This window comes from Bombyx mandarina, chromosome 01 (assembly GCF_030267445.1).
Source record: "Bombyx mandarina strain Sakado chromosome 01, ASM3026744v2".
NCBI lineage: Eukaryota > Metazoa > Arthropoda > Insecta > Lepidoptera > Bombycidae > Bombyx > Bombyx mandarina.
In genome coordinates, this window is record NC_143208.1 from 9644396 (window position 1) to 9663916 (window position 19521).

General features: G+C 35.3%; 1 protein-coding gene across 1 annotated transcript in view; it reads left to right on the forward strand.

Annotated features, from left to right (window-relative positions):
* Dhc16F (Dynein heavy chain at 16F) overlaps positions 1–19521 on the forward strand; it is a 47685-nt gene that overhangs the window by 717 nt on the left and 27447 nt on the right. Inside the window, exons 2-29 of the mRNA XM_028177129.2 lie at positions 85–169; positions 251–338; positions 1433–1655; positions 2229–2370; positions 3833–4072; positions 4924–5141; positions 5846–6029; positions 6103–6674; positions 6914–7146; positions 7388–7536; positions 7613–7741; positions 7827–7933; positions 8009–8159; positions 8262–8471; positions 9365–9577; positions 9653–9799; positions 10027–10203; positions 10314–10568; positions 11635–11781; positions 12127–12380; positions 13122–13240; positions 13940–14113; positions 15480–15639; positions 17090–17235; positions 17602–17753; positions 17831–18023; positions 18786–18925; positions 19037–19222. Of these exons, the coding sequence (XP_028032930.2) occupies positions 85–169; positions 251–338; positions 1433–1655; positions 2229–2370; positions 3833–4072; positions 4924–5141; positions 5846–6029; positions 6103–6674; positions 6914–7146; positions 7388–7536; positions 7613–7741; positions 7827–7933; positions 8009–8159; positions 8262–8471; positions 9365–9577; positions 9653–9799; positions 10027–10203; positions 10314–10568; positions 11635–11781; positions 12127–12380; positions 13122–13240; positions 13940–14113; positions 15480–15639; positions 17090–17235; positions 17602–17753; positions 17831–18023; positions 18786–18925; positions 19037–19222 (5194 nt within the window). The remainder of the gene's footprint in view (positions 1–84; positions 170–250; positions 339–1432; positions 1656–2228; positions 2371–3832; positions 4073–4923; positions 5142–5845; positions 6030–6102; positions 6675–6913; positions 7147–7387; positions 7537–7612; positions 7742–7826; positions 7934–8008; positions 8160–8261; positions 8472–9364; positions 9578–9652; positions 9800–10026; positions 10204–10313; positions 10569–11634; positions 11782–12126; positions 12381–13121; positions 13241–13939; positions 14114–15479; positions 15640–17089; positions 17236–17601; positions 17754–17830; positions 18024–18785; positions 18926–19036; positions 19223–19521) is intronic.

Below are 19521 nucleotides of genomic sequence, written 5' to 3' on the forward strand. Positions count from 1 at the left end.
TAGCTTCTCACGGTTCCTCGCTATTTCGATTGTTTTCATATATTTAATCAAAGTAGATATTTAACGTTTTTGTTTCAACTCCAGAAAACCTCGAGAAATACCATTTCATTTACCTCACAAAAAATTACTTGAAAAAATTGAACATGTACAAAAGGAACCTGAACCATTGGTAATGGACTATTTCTATACTATAAAATTTTATTGTATTTCATATTATTATTTTTAAAATTCGTTCTATTGCTCAATACAGACAGGATTCAAAGCTGCACAAGATGACAGATACCGCAGAGAAAGAAAACCAGTAAAATTGGAGCCACTCAAATTGGAGGATGGGACATGTGAGTGATTCGATATATTGGTCGGCCATTCAAAATTAAGCCGATATAAAATCTATACTAATATTATAAAGAGGAAAGATTTGTTTGTTTGTTTGTTTCGAATAGGCTCCGAAACTACTGGACCGATTTGAAAAATTCTTTTGCCATTAGAAGCCGACATTGTCCCTGATGAACATAGGCTACTTTTTTTAAAATTTTTTTTATTTTTATTTTTTTGGTTTCATGTGTGTTTTAATGTTTCCGAAGCGAAGCGAGGGCGGGTCGCTAGTATATTATAAAAAGATTAATTTATGATCTTTTTTAAAAAAATTCCAACCTGTGGTAAGCGTACCCCTGTGAGTACGCGGAGTCCCATAGTGATATTTATAATGGCGAAAATACTGAGAAGTTAAAAGTTAACTTATACAAACATTATTAGATTGTAGTAAATCTACAATATATAGTTTTAATTGAAAATTAAAATTATAATTAATAGCTTGCTAACTTGCAAGCACTATGAGCGTTGGGTTGGTAAAATACAGTACATTCACTTATATACCGCGTGACTAAATTTATGTAGGTTGATAGAAACGAAATGCGTTTTTAGGAGTAAGTATGGAGTTCTCAGGTAATGGGTACTCATAGTTGAAAAGTTTTGTTAAGGAGTACGAGAAATAAAAATTGAGAACCACTGTTCTATATAATATTCATCTAAAGTTAAAATTGGGTTAAAAGTTAAATATGAGCTAGCTGAGGCCTAAGTACCTATGAGCAGAATATGATTGCCGTTGCCGAAATGTTTATGTAATGCAACAACCGGCTATAAATCGAAAAAGTAGTCCTACATGTATAAAATTTTACATATTTATCACTAAACTAGCTGACCCGGCAGACTTCGTAGCGCCTCAATCGATAAATAAAAGATAAATAGAAGATTTATCTACCTTTTAAACCTTCTCTGGACTTCCACAAATAATTCAAGACCAAAATTAGCCAAATCGGACCAACCGTTCTCGAGTTTTAGCGAGACTAATGAACAGCAATTAATTTTTAAATATCGGTATATAGATTGCGAATCCTAAATGAAGTTTAAAAAAGTCTTAATTCACTTTAAGCCAATGCTAAAGAAAAAAAGAAACGTGCTCTAAAAATCCGCGAGTCACGAGACAGCGTGGAAATAAGTAAAGAGTGCACAACCGATCCTCTGAAGGTGAAACCTGTCGTGGCGTCACAGAAGGAGGTGATCGATTACGTGAGAGCGAACCCGTCCTGTGGCTTCCTTTATATGATATACGCAGTGCACCCGGAGAACGTTTATTTTACGCCCTACTATCTAAAGTTGGTTCATTAAATTAATTTAATCTCTATACCTAGATATATCTTAAAAATCTAAGGATTGTTTTCAAGAGAATACCTGCTTTACCTATGCATGATCAATAATATCTACGCGTATCATGTTTGCAAGGAAATTGAAGATGAGCAAAAAAAAAAGTAGCTTCAACTAGATTCTATTACTAGTAAAATAAAAAATAAAGTGCGCTCAAATTTTATATATCCTATGTTTTACATAAAAAATAATTATTTCTAGGCCTTTTTTCATAATATTAGTTGGTCGAGCGAACTTCGGCTCATCCAAAATAAAGTGACTACCTTGAGCCCACAGACATCAAAACGTGCATGCTACCTACCCACTTTGAGATGCGAAGGCTTGATTGTATTTCATAACAGTAGTCCAACCCTTAGATTTACTATACTATTACTATACTTAAACTACCTATTTAAAATACAATCTACCACAAAAAAAAATACTATTTTTATTGAATACGTCAAATGAAGTTTTTCCACCCTCTAGCTATTCAAAAAGTTTTCTTAAAGTATTAACATTGGAGTATAAAAACTGTTTACATTCAGAGTGGTAACTTACGAAGAAATCGATAAGAAGAATTATCTAACTATTAGTCCCTGCGGCGTAACGCATTATACCAACGAAATGGTCTTCACAAAATTGCCGGCTTGGGAACAGGAATACACCATTTTCGTAAAACTAACTGATGTAAGTACCAATAATGAAGTTAAGAAACATATACGAAAAAAAAACGATTTGAACAATCACCCTATACTAATGAATGATATCGAAAAACAATGTAGAATTGTGTGTGTGTGTGTGTTTCAGCGTTTTATTAAAACGAGATGCAATGAAAGTTCTTTAAAATCGTTGCACAAATATAAATGTATTTTACCTTTATAGCGCGTAACAAATCGATGGCAAACATTTGCTTTACTTATTTTGGTGACGAAAAACCTTTTTGTCTTGGAGCATTTGAATTTTCTTGTAGGTACCATATTTTACTAAGCCGCTTTCCTTACATTTAACGAATTTGTAGTTGTTCAGTAAAACACACACGGTAGAGTGGTTACCTACACGGAAATCTCATTTCGTTAGTGCAGCGCGCATGGGTCAAGTCTAGCCTGAAAGTAGGGTAAGTGCATCACGCTGCATAATTTTGCATGTCATATCGCTACCACAGCGTGGAACCAAAACGAATCTACTTTGTTTTCTTACAGTTTTACATTTTATTTTTACACTGTTCGTGTATTTTCACAGAAATTGTATATACTTTTACAAATTAGATGAAGGCATGCCTAATTCTGTATATGTAGTGATTTATGAAATTAGTGACCAAAGAAGCTTGTGAAAGCTGTTTTTTTTTTAAGAAAGAAGGTTACTGGTGGTTCATAGGCAAAGCGCGCACTGCGATTAAAGTTTGCTGCGAAAAAATATCGCAAATCTGTGAACAATAACACTACAATCCGCTCACTATGAAAATAAATCGTTTGCGATTTAAAATGGCAGATACGAAATCGTATGTATATTTTGTACCGTATGAAGTGATATCAAATCCTGCGCATTGCGAAAAAATCAAATATCTTGAAATTTCTGTTACGTAGAATCAGGTAGGTACCATCATATAACGGTAACTTTCTTTTTCCATGTACACACTTCCGTCTTTCGTGGTGGTGGTATATACTGCAATAACTGCCTCCGCTATTCCACAAGCGACAATAAATCGTAGTGTGCGTAGGAACTATTGTCGTTTACGTTAATATTTCGCACTTTAAAAATCGCAACGAATAAAAATCGTAGTGCGCGCTTAGCCTTAGGCCTTTCCAGTTTCATAAAGTCAGGTGGGAGAGCCAGGAGGGATGGAATTTTCTAGCAGCTACCCGAGCTGCTAAAGACTACTGACAACTCGAACAACACAACTTCGCAAATAATTTCAATTTTTAAATATCTTTTCCTTTTTAAATTGAATTGTCATCGTTCCTTAATAAGTATGCCAAATTTCTAGTTAATCCGACGTTTTGAAGAGAGTCAAAATCATGTTAAAAAATTTCGTTACATACTAACATACATAAGTCTGAAACTAATAAAAGCGTATTCAAATAGCAAAACCGAAACATAATAATTGATGTGATGCTTTAGACTCATATGAGTTTAATTTGGTCACTTTCAGATAAAGTTTTTTAAAGTGTACAGATATTGGAAAGCGTTTTATGTGTGGAGGAAATCGATATTGTTTAGAAAATTCAGTAAAATTCGTACGAAACTCGCCAAGAACCTGTTCATACTGACACCGGTGCTCGGGAGGGCCTTGCTCAACGTTCAGGCGATGTGCTGCGAGATGTACATGAAAAGTTTCGCGGACGTATCCAGAGACATGGATACGGCATTCTTTTATTTCATCGAAGTTCTCGTACGTATTTACTTTAACATTGAACTCTCCGAACTTCTTTTTTTTTATTGCTTAGATTGGTGGACGAGCTCACAGCCCAACTGGTGTTAAGTGGTTACTGGAGCCCATAGACATAGACAACGTAAATGCGCGTGGGTACCTTGAGACATAAGTTCTAAGGTATCAGTATAGTTACAACGGCTGCCCCGCCCTTCAAACCGAAACGGATTACTACTTCACGGCAGAAATAGGCAGGGTGGTGGTACCTACCCGCGCGGACTCACAAGAGGTCCTACCGCGAGTAATTACGCAAATTATAATTTTGCGGGTTTGATTTTTATTACACGATATTATTCCTTCACTGTGGAAGTCAATCGTAAACATTTGTTGAGTACGTATTTCATTAGAAAAATTGGTACCCGCCTGCGGAATTCGAACACCGGTGCATCGTTCAACACGAATGCACCGGACGTCTTATCTTTTAGGCCACGACGACTTCTGACATTGTCTAATGAAATGTACTCCTCGTAGTTTTCGTACTTCCTGGTAGTTTCCACCGTTCTTTGTATTTCAGCCGCGATGTGTCTCGATGCGCTATATGACGATCCAATCTCATTTAAACTGTATTCTCTATAGGCCCCGATAGCAACTTAACGCTAAGTAGGCCTCGAGCACGCTTACCCATCTACTGCGCTAAATGTGTGTAGTTTTTTGACTTTAGTTAATTTCTGGGCGCCAATACTTTCCATAGGTTTATGATACAAACTATTAGTAGGGTCATTTAATCAAAATCGCAATTTATTTTTTGGTATATGAAACTTGATTTTGTTCTACTTATTATTAATATATATGTATATGTACAAATACAACAGATGAAACGCGTGGAAAACGTAAGAGAGAAATTGGTCGAATTCCGTACTGTGGTATTGGATATAATAAGTCAAGCGTGTCACACGGCACTTTACCAACAAGGTTTCGTTTACGACGATAGAAACATACCCTCGCTTCAAATAATACGAGGGAAGCCGGTCGGAGGTATGTCGTATACGGAGAAAGCTAATAAAAGAAAATACTGTGAACGCTTGGCATGGTAAGCTTTGTTTTATCACATATCCAAAATAGTCCCTAAATCGGATATAATGTACTATAATATATCAAGGGCTGAAAGGCTATTGCGTTTAAGCGACTTTTATCTTTGTAATTAAAGGTTCTATTTATTTGGTACTAGCTGACCTGGCAGACTTCGTAGTGCCTCGATCGATAAATAAAAGGCCTAAGCTTTTGTATAAAATAAACTTAAAACAATCAAAGGGAATCCGTCCGACGGGTGACATATCAAAGAAAAAACAAAATTGTTATTTTTATTTAATTCCGAGTATTTTCATATTTATCTACCTTTTAAACCTTCTCTGGATTTCCACAAATAATTCAAGACCAATATTAGCCAAATCGGTCCAGCCGTTCTCGAGTTTTAGCGAGACTAACGAACAGCAATTCATTTTTATATATATAGATTAGTATAAACAACTTCAATTACGTTTACTCTATTCAAATGGCTGAAAAGTATTTTTGTTATGATATTATTAAACTTTAAATGGCGCTCCTGAAAAGTTGCAAAAATGTTGCATAGACCAAATAGCTTTTCACCCCTCGATATTATTAGGCCAATTTTTATGTAACCATTGTTTATTTGACGTAGCGTAATCAAAATATGTTTATGTTTAATTTTGTAATATATTGTATATCATATACAATTTTTATAACAACTTCGGAAAATACGATTTCACTTTTCAGCTTTATAAAGCTTTTCGACTACATGACGAACTACTTGCTGTATCGTTTAACTAAACGTTCAAATTACATGCTAGCGGATATGCTACGTATACACGTTAATTTCACACCGAGTCGCGAGCTATTGGAAGGCTCTGCACTAGATGAAGTTCTTGAAGTACTACCAAGGCAAACTGATACTTGCAAAGTTTGTATAGGTTCACTTTTATAGCTAAAGTTGCTCAGAAATAAACTCTATAATGAGAGCGTTTAAATTACAGTGGGCTCTTTTCCAAGTGGACGCCTACGTCAGACCGAATGGTGCGGTAGAGCTAAATCCAAGTCAAGAAATTATATCTTCGTATTTAGAGAAGATTACGAGTTATTGGGATGAGCACGTGCGAAAATTCCGAAATTTCTTAACCGAAGAAACATTACAAATGATTGTCCAACCGACGATAATGGGTAAACAGGTCGAGTGGTCTGCTGGCATGTCACCCAATTTGTATTTTCTAATGAACCAGGACAAGAAGATGTTAGACGACATAACCTTCATTCCAACTTCTATTAAAAATGCATACGAGTGCGTCTGGCTGTTCTTAAACAGAATGCAAGCGTTTATGGACAGCTTTAAGGAAGCTCACGAAATGGATGTGAATATTATCAAGCAAGAAAGGGATTTGAATGAGTTTAGAAAGCTTTGTGAAAAATTTGTTAAGCAAATGGAAGCTATCGAAGATGTCGTTAGCTACCAACCGTTAGGTTTAATATTTCTATGCTTAAGCCCTTTCCAGGAGCTATTTAGGCCGCAACCCAAGAGATTGTTTGACGTTGTACTCAACGTTACTCCCGAGTGAGTGTTGAACTTTTCACAACTTTAGAATAGAAGTGTAAATTTTTGTAAAACAATTTAGGTATAGCATTTGAGCATGTAGTTTTTACACTTTAAGCGATTTAAGTCTAGTGGTAAATTTTAAAGCCATCAAAAGTAAAGCAAAACCCAATATTATTATTTTTTTTAAATAAAGATTGGCCTCATTGTCTACTTATCTTAGTTTTGGTTACTACTTGATATTTGTATTTATATTTTAGTATCGGTCGTGAATGCATTGATGGAATATTGGAAGGAGTTGAGAATATAAGTGGAGATATCACTAAAGATCCTGAAACAGCGAGCGAACTAGTAGCTTTTAATTTCATGTTAGACGGATTAGAATCTCGCGTTGCATTCCTCGAAGAAAGACTGGAATACTTGAGGGAGCTTTACGATCTGATGGGAGAGTTCAACATACCTATTCCACCTGAAGATATGACCCAGTTCTTAGGTATAAATAAAGCGCATATCAAAATTATTCTATGTACCTTTATCGAATGTGTGAAAAAGCTTCTTACATCTTGTTTCGTGATAGCCAAAATTATTACTAATTCACAGAAGCGACCCGTGATTATGTGAATGTTTCATTAATTTATGAATTTCCTTTACGAGTAAGCTATACTCCAAATTTTAGACTGAAATGCACTTGTTCGAGGAATTTTAGGAGGAATTTTATTTTACTTAATTTTCAGGTCTGAGCGTTACACTCAGTACTCTACGGAGCGATGTCGATGCTAGAATAGAATCGCGTAGTAAGCTCGCCGGTATGTTTGCAAGTCAAATTGGCAAAGACATTATGAATCTAATGTTAGATGTTAATAAACTAAGGGATGAAGTTACGGTAAAGATTGATGACAGTAATGAAATATTAAAATTTATATTCGATTATTATAATGATATTGTTAATCATTATGTAGCAACCGTGGTTATATGACGAGAAATCGGATCTAGAGAAAGTTATGGAGACACTCGACGATCTATTGGAAAAATTAATAGCATGCTCGGCTCGAGACAAACAAATCCGGGAATGGCAAAAAATATTCAAGGTTTCAACTATTACAGTTTATTACAGTAACAAATGTTAACAATTTTATAGTTGGTCTAAATGATAATTGTAAATGTATATTCTAGATACCGCCAGCTAGGTTAGAGCAATTAGACGAAGCCATAAATGACGTCAAACTTAGACAGCTTCTTTGGAAAGCATCTAAAGAATGGAACGACATGTTCAAATCTTGGTTCGTACACAGCAAATTAATTTTGAGTGTCTAATTATAATAGTGAAATGATGAACCTTTTTTTTTTTTAAATAGGTACGATAATCCTTTTAATACCTTGGACGTAGACGAGATACAAAACACGACAATAAGCTACGGCAAAATATTTAATCAACTGGACAAAGGTTTACCTAGTAATACAATCGTACCGAAATGTAAAGAACTCATCGACGTTATTAAGGAGAAAGTAAGTTGGAAGCAATATTTTATCTGCTGTATAAAACCATTGGCGTGGATTTGATTGTTGTTTTAATTTGGCCTTGGACATTTTGGATTTGTTTTTTTTCAGCTACCGGTGATTTCGTATTTACGCAATCCGGCTTTAAAACCACGACACTGGGTGAAAATAGAAGAGATTTTGCACACCCGATTCACGCCTGACGTCGTAATGAATCTGCAAATGTTCGAAGAGCTCCAGGCTTTCCAACATTCTGATGAACTCATGGAAGTTGCCGGTCAAGCTAGTTCGGAAGCTGGTCTCGAGTCTCTATTGAAAAAAGTAATGCGTTGTTTAAAATTTTCTGTCTTTTAATTACTAAATTTGAAAATGATCTGACAGCCTACCCGATCTTTAGTGGCTATGGGAGCTCAATCGCTGTATATAGCATGGAGGTCGTCAAGGCCATTGTTCATCTAGATACAGAGGATTGAAGTCTCTGTTGCATTGGTACAAGGACTATTGTCCTCTCGTTTTCTAAAGCAATAGGTAACAATGGCGATCCGTACCTACTGGCTTTCAACATACCATCAATACTTTATATATAAATACTGCCAAAATCGACTGATGATAGCGATTTATCAACCGTAGTTCGAAAACTCGGGGTCGCATATTTGTTTAAACTGATTAATGACTATTGTAATTTGAACAAGAAAGATCACATAAGCCAACAAAATAAAGAAGTAACCAAAAAAGAAAACAAAAATACCCTCCGAAATAGTAAACGTCTAAGTCGTCCGTGATTACGAATACAGTAAAAGTATTCGAAATTTCTGAAATAATAACAAACGAAAAACGCGGGATTAAACTGTAAATTTAGTTTTAATTATGTCTACAAATCACGAGAACCAAATAGAATAGGGCATAGGAAAATATAGAATAAGGAAGTAGAATGTAGAGAACACCAGCCAGATGGTCAGATCTGGTAAAGGAAGCACTTGGTGGTAGTCTATACCATGCGGTCCATGACACCCATGATCGAACACTATGGATGAACGATATAGAAGAAGATGTAGCTGTAGTTGTTGATTTTTTTTTTTCAAATTACTTAAATCCTGTCAGGCTTTGATTTGTTTATCGTTAATTATATTATTAGAAATACACCAATTTGTCATATTCACCTACTTAAATATCTATTTATTGTACTAAACTGGTTCTCCTCTATGTTTCCTTAGGTTGAAGAGATATGGGCCGCTTTAGAGTTTCCCGTTATTTTACATAAAGACGCCAGAGATGTTTATATTCTCGGTGGCTTAGATGAAATACAAGCGAGTCTTGACGAGAGTAACATTCACATAAGCACAATACTGAGTTCGAGAAACTGTGGTCCGATTAAAAGCCGAGTCGAAGAATGGGCAAAGAATTTGGAACTGTTCGCTAAGACTTTGGTGGGTAATCGTTTTTTTAAATAACGTCATTGATATTGTATTGAGGTGTTGTTACCTTTTCTCATTTAAATTCAGGAAGAATGGTATGCATGTCAGCAGACTTGGATGTATTTGGAGGTTATATTCTCGGCGCCTGACATTCAAAGACAGTTGCCAAATGAGACGAGGCTCTTTTCGATCGTTGATAAATCTTGGAAGGATATTATGCGTAAACTTGCTAAGGTATAAAATTGTTTATACAGTACAGTTGTGGGATTTAAAAGTAAACTCTCTAACATTACAATCTCGTGCTTGTTTTATGAATTTTGTAATAAGTCAAGTTTTAAATATTTTACGTAACATATAATCATGAAATTACCCTGATTTGGTAAGTTATTTGACATTTTTTCATTTAGTTTGGATTCGTTCCATTTTGTTTTTTCGGTCTAATTGTTATAAAATCGAAACAGGTTCCGTTGGCGATGCCAGCGGCAACGCAACCAAAACTTTACGAGGAGTTCGTACGGAATAATGAAATGTTGGATCAGATAATGAAATGTCTCGAAGCATATTTGGAAACTAAACGTGTTGCATTCCCCAGATTTTTCTTCTTATCCAATGACGAACTATTAGAAATTTTAGCACAGGTATTATGAATAAAATATATAGATGATTTTAATCACGAATAATAATAATAATGCTTATCATATCATTTGTAACTTTTATTGTATTTTAAATTTTGTGGACTCCGTTTTAGACTCGCAATCCGCACGCGGTGCAACCGCACCTTCGAAAATGCTTTGACGCTATAGCCAAATTGGAATTCGGTGTAAAGTTTCCGGAAAGTGAAATGGAGATAGCGGAAGACGGAACTTTAGTCGAAAAGGAAATGTCGTTTCAAACGAGGGACATGCTGCAAGCTAAATTAGCAAAAACTGCGAGCCCTGAAGATTTGACTACAGATATTGTTGCTATGCTATCTCCGGAAGGGGAGAGGGTTAACTTGGGAAAGGTTCTACATATATTTTAAATTATTAACTATAAAATGTCTAGCAATAAACGTGCAATCAAAATCAATGAAATATCCCAAGTTCTCGCTACTTACAACATCTTCCTTTGAGTTTGTCCTTGAAATTACATATTCATTGATATAAAATAATAGGCAAGAATAGTAAGTACATTCAGATCAAGAGTGGTGATTAGCTTAAAAATATTTTTTAATTTTTTTTTTTGTAATATTGTAATAATATAGTAGATCGTCATGATAATCGCCTTATCGTAGCCGCCGCTGACTACTCCCCGAATCCTGATCATGCAGGAGTCAGTCACCGTCGACGCCCTAGACACGTCCTTACGGATCCATCAGATCCAATAACCTTTGCATTAGACGCCTTCAGCTCTAACACTAGGAGCAGGCTTAGGGACCTCGGTAACCGTACTCGTCGAACTCGACAAAGAGTTCGCCGTGCAACCTAACCCATGAATCAGCTCGCTAAGTTTCTCGCCGGATCTTCTCAGCGGGTCGCGATTCCGATCCGGTAGTAGATTCATTCGCGAAGCAGCTGCTCTTGAGCTGTTAGGTCTCCTTCGGAGGCGCTCGGGTAGCTGTTAGCAAATCCCACCCCTCTTGGCTGAGCCTTTGCTCGCCCACCTGTCCTGATGAAACTGGAAAGGCCTCCGGGCCACCAGTAATCCTTCAATCATAAAAAAAAAGTATTGTAGATACAACTATGAAATAAACTTCCTACGCTATTGGAGCGCTACGTCATGCTTATTCATGGTCAAATGATGTTTAAGGAGAGTGTTTCACCTCAGGCAGCAACAAAGCTGTACTCCTGGCATTTTTTTATGTCTATGGGTGTTTTTTTTTTAAATGACACTCGTTCTTTTCATCCTGCAGGGGTGATAAAGAAGTAACTCTAAATCACCACACAATCACATTGGATTTTAAAATGCTCTCCATTGAGTGCAGATGTATTATCCCTAATTAATACATTAACAACACAGTCACAAAATATATAATCAATTATAAAATATATTTTAAATTAAATATCTATCCAGACTTTTTTTTTCAATAGGGTCTAAAAGCTCGAGGTAATGTTGAAGATTGGTTGGGAAAAGTCGAGGAAGCAATGTTCGCATCAGTGAAACGATGCATGAAATTTGCATTAAAAGAATACATGGTGAATGAACGAGTGGATTGGGTCGAAATGCATCCTAATCAGGTGAATTTAATTTTCGAAACTCCATAAAGAAAATCATACCTTGAAAATACATAATTAGGTTAAGTATTTTATGTACATATCGTGTTTCCAAACAACAAAAGAAATGCTATTTGTAAATTATATTCACAATGAGAAAGACTTAATATGCCTTGTATTTCTCTTGATATTAAGTTAGGTCGTTGTTATTTTTCCACAAAAGAAACTATTTCCAAAGTGGTCTTGGATAATCTAATATACAAATAAATAAAGTGGTTATCCTTTACAATAAAATTCTAATATTATTTAACGTGCCCAATCTTCAACCTTTGAAACCTTTTGATTGAGCTTTGAATTTTATTATTTTAGGTAGTCCTAACCGTCTCACAGATAATGTGGGCCAAAGGAGTCCACGAGGTATTTAATTTGGAGATACCTCTCCGTATCGATACGGGGTTACTGAGCTACGAGAAAAAATGTATATCGGACCTCAATGACTTGGCTGCTTTGACGCGAAAAGATCTGACCTTATTATTTCGAAAGGTTTTGTGTGCTTTGATCACGATCGATGTACATGCAAGAGATACTATATCACATATGGTCGAGAAACACGTTCAAAAAGCGTTAGTATTTCACAGAATTATATTTAGGGGCTATTACGAGTATTAATTGTAAATAGTTTGGCCTTTGACTGAATGTTTACTAGAAAAGTTTTGGAGAGAAAATTCGTGGGTATATCTTTTTTTTATTGCAATGATGGGTGGACGAGCTCACAGTTCACCTGCCGTTAAGTGGGTACCGGAAGCCATAGAAATCTACAACGTAAATGCCGCCACCCACTTTGAGATTTTGAATTTGAGTTGTAAGGTCTCAGTATAGTTACAGCGGCTGCCCCACCCTTCAAACTGAAACGCATTGCTATTTCTCGACAGAAATAAGCAGGGTGGTGGTATCTACCCGTGCGGACTCACAAGAGGTCCTACCACCAGTATTTGACTGACAAAACGGTAAATTCGGCTTGTGCGTGTTGTAGATACATTAATTTTCGAGTCACTTTTTTGTGTGTGTTTAATATGTTATGTGTGTGATGTGTTTTGAGATGTTTGGAATTTTTTTGGTTCACGTTGCTGTGTTGGTTTTTGTTACATCGATTATAAACTTTGAACTTCAATAGGTTTGAAGGTTCAAACAAATATATTAATGCGGAATATTTAATGCATATGTAGAAAAAAAATCGATATTACTATTGTTGTGAAGATCGATTAGTTCATGAGAATAATTCGTATTTCGACCACAAGCCAAACTAAATATAATGACAAAGTTAATTTATAACATTGACTTAACAATATGCGCTCTGTTCACAGAAACGATTTCGAATGGTTAAAAATGATTCGTTATTATTGGGAAGAAGATATCGATAATTGTGTCGCAAGAATGTCGAGTGCCATGTATATATATGGACACGAGTATTTGGGAGCTGGAGGTAGGGACATTATTGTGACTAGAGATAATATGTATTCATATTTTGATATTAATTATACATGCTCTCATAAATTTCATTAATATATTACCATATAAACGACAGTGCTATTTACGGATAATGACGTATCATATTTTATGTAGATATATAGGTACCTACATATTATTATAATTGTATGCATACATTGAATTTATTTATAACGTAGTCATGAACACTATCACAAGTTCACTTCAGAAATATATTTTTTGTTACAATTTCATGCTTCAGCTTCAACTTGGGATATGAGCTCTAAACAACGATTGTATAGTAGATATCCCACCCTTCAGACACCTTCAGTGGCATAAATATACAAGGTGGTGGTACGTACCAATGCGAGTTTATAAGACCACCAATAGAGTACATAAAGTATAAATATATTTCAAATAAAAACTGCATAATTTGATAAAATTCTTAATAGGCGGTGGTTTAGATTGTACTGGCTGCACCCACGATTTCGCCCGTAACAAAATGCAATTTTATATTAAGACATAAAAGCCATAAGACGACTGAGAAAGCTAGCTACGTAAAGTAATTTTAGGTGAACATACATACACGTATACATTCTCTTTTATATATGTATATAGATAATCTCTTATTAAAGTGCAATTTAATATTGCTCAAAGCTTTGAATTGTATTTAATTTGAAATATTCCTTACTTTAAGGTGTCTTGGTTATAACGCCATTGACGGACCGCTGCTACCTTTGTCTGATGGGAGCTCTCCAGCTTGACCTTGGAGGGGCTCCGGCTGGACCGGCTGGAACCGGAAAGACCGAAACAACTAAAGATTTAGCCAAGTCCCTCGCCATACAATGCGTAGTTTTCAATTGTTCTGAAGGTAAAAAGCACTTGACCAACAATCGTGTTTAATGGCGTAATTAGTGTAAGTTATAAACTTCGTTCATCATTATAAATAATTACTTTAATAAACTTCAAATGGACTTGTACATAGGTCACGGTACACACACATGTTATTTATGTTCAGACACTAAGATAGCGATGTCTTCGTTTATAGGCTATTTATAAATAAAATTAATTGCAATCGATAGAGCGATCTCAAAAGCCGAATGTCGAGAATTTTCGTAATCACCTAAATGACCTCTCATTTTAACGACTTTTTATTAGATTTTTACCTATGTAGTTGCCGTCTAGTATACAAAAAGTTACGCATATTTTATAACTGTTCATTTTATTTTATTTCTATTAATCAAAATATGCAGTCATGGTATCGCTGTATCTGTGCCAGCGAAATGGTAATTATTCATTGCCTTTCTTGAAGAAGTCAGGTATACTACGGAAGCCAACAAACTCTTTAAAAGCTTTTTATACTACCTCTCGGGTATTGAATTTCTTCCCGGGTAAAAACGTGTCCAAAATTTGGAAAAAATAGAAGTCTGTCTGTGAGGACGCAAAACTTACGACCCCTAGCTCTTGTAGCTTAGAGACCTTATGTTGTGCCTCATGAAATCGAGCGCCGTTGTGTAGAAGCTGCGGACAAGCGAGTAATCAAGGCTGGACGTGAACTTCTCCATCATTTTCACAATTCCCTCACAGTACACATTCGTAGTAACGCTCGTATAATTTCGCTGGTAGGTGAGCTCACGGGCTCAAGCTGAGAATCGCTAATACTGACCCTAGTAAGAACAGGGCTTCGCAGTATCTACCACCGGATCACTATGCTTGTGAGCTGTTTGTGCGGTATTATTACCTCTACGGAACTTGTGTTTCATAATTACTCGTGTTTTTATCGTGTTCATATTGATGAAAAAGATGCAAATGTAGTGAAAACAAAACACTAATCAATAAACAAATCACTGAATTTGAAATTAGAATTCCATGTTTTAAAAATTATATTAATTGAAATAAAGAATTAATTGCCAGCTATACGTAAATTACGTCTCAAATGGCCAGTACTGTAAAACGGCAACTTCATAGGTAAACTATATTAATTATATGTATAACTATTATTAAATTATATTACTATTATTCAATTGATTTGTATGTGTATAAGTGTAGTATAAGTGTATCTTTGAAAGTAATTTTTAACGATTTGGAGATGTCATGAAATGGGTTAAACTGACAGAAATTATGTCCACAGAATTTGCTTTGAGAGCGTACTAAAATCAAATGCGTCGCGAGCTCGTCAGCTAATGACAGTTATTTTCCATATATAAATTCTCAATTGAAAAATATGTGCACAACAGGCTTAGATTACAAAATGATGGGAAGATTTTTCTCGGGATTAGCCACGTCCGGCGCATGGTGTTGCTTTGATGAATTCAACCGTATTGACATTGAAGTGTTGTCTGTTATCGCTCAGCAACTCATTACGATTCGAAACGCTAAAGTCGCCAAACAAACAAGGTAATGTTACTATGTTTCTGTTGATGTTTTTTTCTTTATTACTCCTTGAATGTGGAAATACAGGGCTACATATTCCAGTTGGAAAAGTTATAATTTTCATAATAATGACGTTTGAAAATAGCCTTATAGAGCTAAGAATGAGTAGGAAGGAGGGTTAATTAAAATGAGTATACTTTATCTTCGTATCTTCTTATTAATAATAATAAATTCACAACATCTCACTTCAACCTGACCATTAATATAGGTATATATAGCGACATTCAAAGAATGCGTTCTGCGTTCGGCTCTATCCGAAAAAAATATACAAAAAAATACAATGCAGTGTCATTATAGTAGTTTCATTTTATCTATATATTAATACGTGTAGCAAAAACTTTGTATCCCTTTTTACGAAAATTGCGCGGACGGAGGAGTATGAAATTTCCCACACTTATAGAGAATATAGAGAAGGAGTGCACAACGCCAATATTTTCTAAAAATAATGCATGAAAGATACATTAACTCAATAAAGAAAACATTACACACACTGCCATTTATTTGACACACACACATATGTATAAATACTCTTTGTTGATTGTCAAACTTTAGTTGATGCTTAAAGTCTGTGGTCAAATTAAAAATAGGTTAATATTGTTTATCTTTATTATTATTTATCTATAGTGTAGTCTTGGCGAAATCTGTGATTATAGAAGTATGACAGTCTTTGACAATATAACCATAATATTGTCAACAAGTCAAAGTCAAACTTATAATTTTAATTAATTAGTCGAACTACGAGACCACTAGTTCGACTACTACGAGACCACTAGTTCCCTTTAAACTCCTATGAAAACAATATACTGACTTTCCCATACATTGCAACATGCAACCGTCAATCATTTTAAATGACAATATTAAATTCAATTATATTTCAATTACTTACGACACTTATTTTAGGTAGTTTTCAAATCGAGAATGATCTTTATCTATATCTAAAACGAATTAAACCATAAGTAACTTTAGTTAATCTGACACTAAAACTAAGTTTATGACACTATAGTTGAAAACAATGTTCTACTTAAAGAAAATAAATCATTAATACAAAAATATTTTATCGATACAATTTGGTATTTTTTTATTTATAACTAGCCGACCCGGCAGACTTCGTAGTGCCTCAATCGATAAATAAAAGACTAAACTTTTGTATAAAATAAACTTAAAACAAACAAAAGGAATCCGTCCAGCGGAGGACACATCAAAGGAAAAACAAAATTGTTATTTTTATTTAATTCTGAGCATTTTTATATTTATCTACCTTTTAAACCTCTGGACTTCCACAAATAATTCAAGACCAAAATTAGCCAAATCGGTATAGCCGTTCTCGAGTTTTAGCGAGACTAACGAATAGCAATTCATTTTTATATATATAGATAATTCACTCAAATATTGATTGAAGTAGGTAACGTTTTAGATTTATGTTCGAGGGTCGAGAAATAAAATTAGTGCGCACTTGTGCTGCTTTCATCACAATGAATCCCGGTTACGCGGGAAGAACTGAACTACCCGACAATCTAAAGGCACTTTTCCGGCCAATCTCTATGATGGTACCGGATTATGGTGAGAAATAATCTTTAAATATCAATCTTTATGGAAAAATTACAATGCCTATTTTTTTTTTACTGCTAAGATGGATGGACGAGCTCACAGCACACCTGGTGTTAAATGGTTACTGGGGCCCATAGACATCTACAACGTAAATGCGCCACCCACCTTGTGATATAAGTTCTAAGATCTCAGTATAGTTACAACGGCTGCCCCACCCTTCAGACCGAAACGCATTACTGCTTCACGGCAGAAATAGGCAGGGCGGTGGTACCTACCCGCGCGGACTCACAAGAGGTCCTACCACCAGTAATTACGCAAATTATAATTATAGTTTTTATTATTATTATTTATTATATAATTAATTTTTTACTTCTATAGCACTCATCGCAGAAGTTATTCTGTACTCTGAAGGCTTTGAATCGTCGAAAGGCCTAGCGAAGAAAATGGTTCAAATGTATAAGTTGTCTAGTGAACAACTATCAAAGCAAGACCATTATGATTTTGGAATGAGGGCTGTTAAAAGTGTGCTTGTAAGAACGTCCCAACGTTTTTTTGTCATTGTTTCCTCTTCAAAGATCTTTCTATTAATTATTTGGCTGTTTTAAAGGTAATGGCGGGCGCATTAAAAAGAGCTAATCCCGATCAACACGAGGAGATGACGCTTCTCTGCGCCTTGAACGACAGTAACTTGCCTAAGTTCTTAGCTGCAGACGCAATATTGTTTGCCGGAATTCTGTCTGATTTATTTCCTGGCGTCAGTCTTCCCGCCAGGGATTACGGAGTTATGGAAGATGTCATCAGTAAGGATAATTTGATGTAGATTACAATGTTACGTATAGACGCCCGACTGAAATTAAACATCCTTATAACTGATGGTCTGGCGTTGCGTTCCATCACCAATTTTATTTCGTTCCTTTTTGAGAAGTGGCATATATATACTATAAATATATGTATACTATATATAATTCAAACTCAGATTTGGAGGAGAGTATCAGAATTTAGATTGTGATGTCTGCGGAATGTAATAACTCTACAGATTCGAAAGTTTTGTGGACAAGAGATATTCCACAACATCAATACTGCTTTCGGTTTGAAGGGTGGGGCAGCCGTTGTAACTATACTTGAGACCTTAGAACTTATATCTCAAGGTGGGTGGCGCATTTACGTTGTGGATGTCTATGGGCACCAGTAACCACTTAACACCAGGTGGGCTGTGAGCTCGTCCACCCATCTAAGCAAAAAAAAAACTTTGTTTCCATAGAGAGCCTTTCGGATAGATATCTCCTAATTAGTACAGTTAGTCTACGGTTCATTGTATACCAGTTATTATCTCCACGATTCCATCGGTGTTGGAACTTCACTCCTTTGCCGGCATGTGGTGAGGTAGAGAGAGGGAAACAGATATATTGTATAACTGTATAAAACTGTATAAAAAATAAAATATTGAAACAGAAAATACTACCCACGGAAAATATTGAAAATACTACAAATATTTAAAAAGCGGTTTTAAATAAAGCAATTGTACTAATACCATAAGAAAAAAGCCCGTTTTTATGTTACAGAAGTAATTATGTTGGAGCGTAAATTACAAATCGAAATATGTCAAATACGAAAGGTAATACAACTGCACGAGACGATGATAGTGCGTTGGGGCGTTATGTTAGTGGGACCGACCGGTGGAGGGAAAACTGTAGTGCTACATGTAAGTCTCAAATCATTAAAGGCTATATATAGGTAATAATGTTGACGATGAACATTGAGTATTAATATAGTAATTTGAGGATTTGGCTTAACAAAGTATTTGCGGATTTAGGTGCTAGGGGACACGTACACACGGCTTTACGAAAATGGTGTTGAAGGCTCCCAATATCAACCCGTTCGCAAGTACATTATGAATCCGAAAAGTCTAACTATCGGCGAACTGTACGGAGAGGTCAATCTCCAAACACTCGAATGGCATGATGGTATTTTGCCGCTGTGTCTCAGAACAGCAGTTCAGGTTAGTAAATTTGTTAAGCATCTCACATGTACTTACTAGTGTTGGTCCAATTATCGAAAACCATACACAATTATTGACACCTCAAGAAGATTTAGATAATTTTTTTCCATTGATTTTCCTTCTTTTTGATTTTTAATTGATACTTCAGAAAAATAAGATAATTGTGCAATGACAAAAAAAATGAGAATGGTATATAAATATTGTTCCATACCTATTTATATAGATTTACGAATTGGTTCTGTTTCTATTTAAGTTAATTTGATAGCACGCGGTCTGTAACTACACATTGAGTAAAAAAA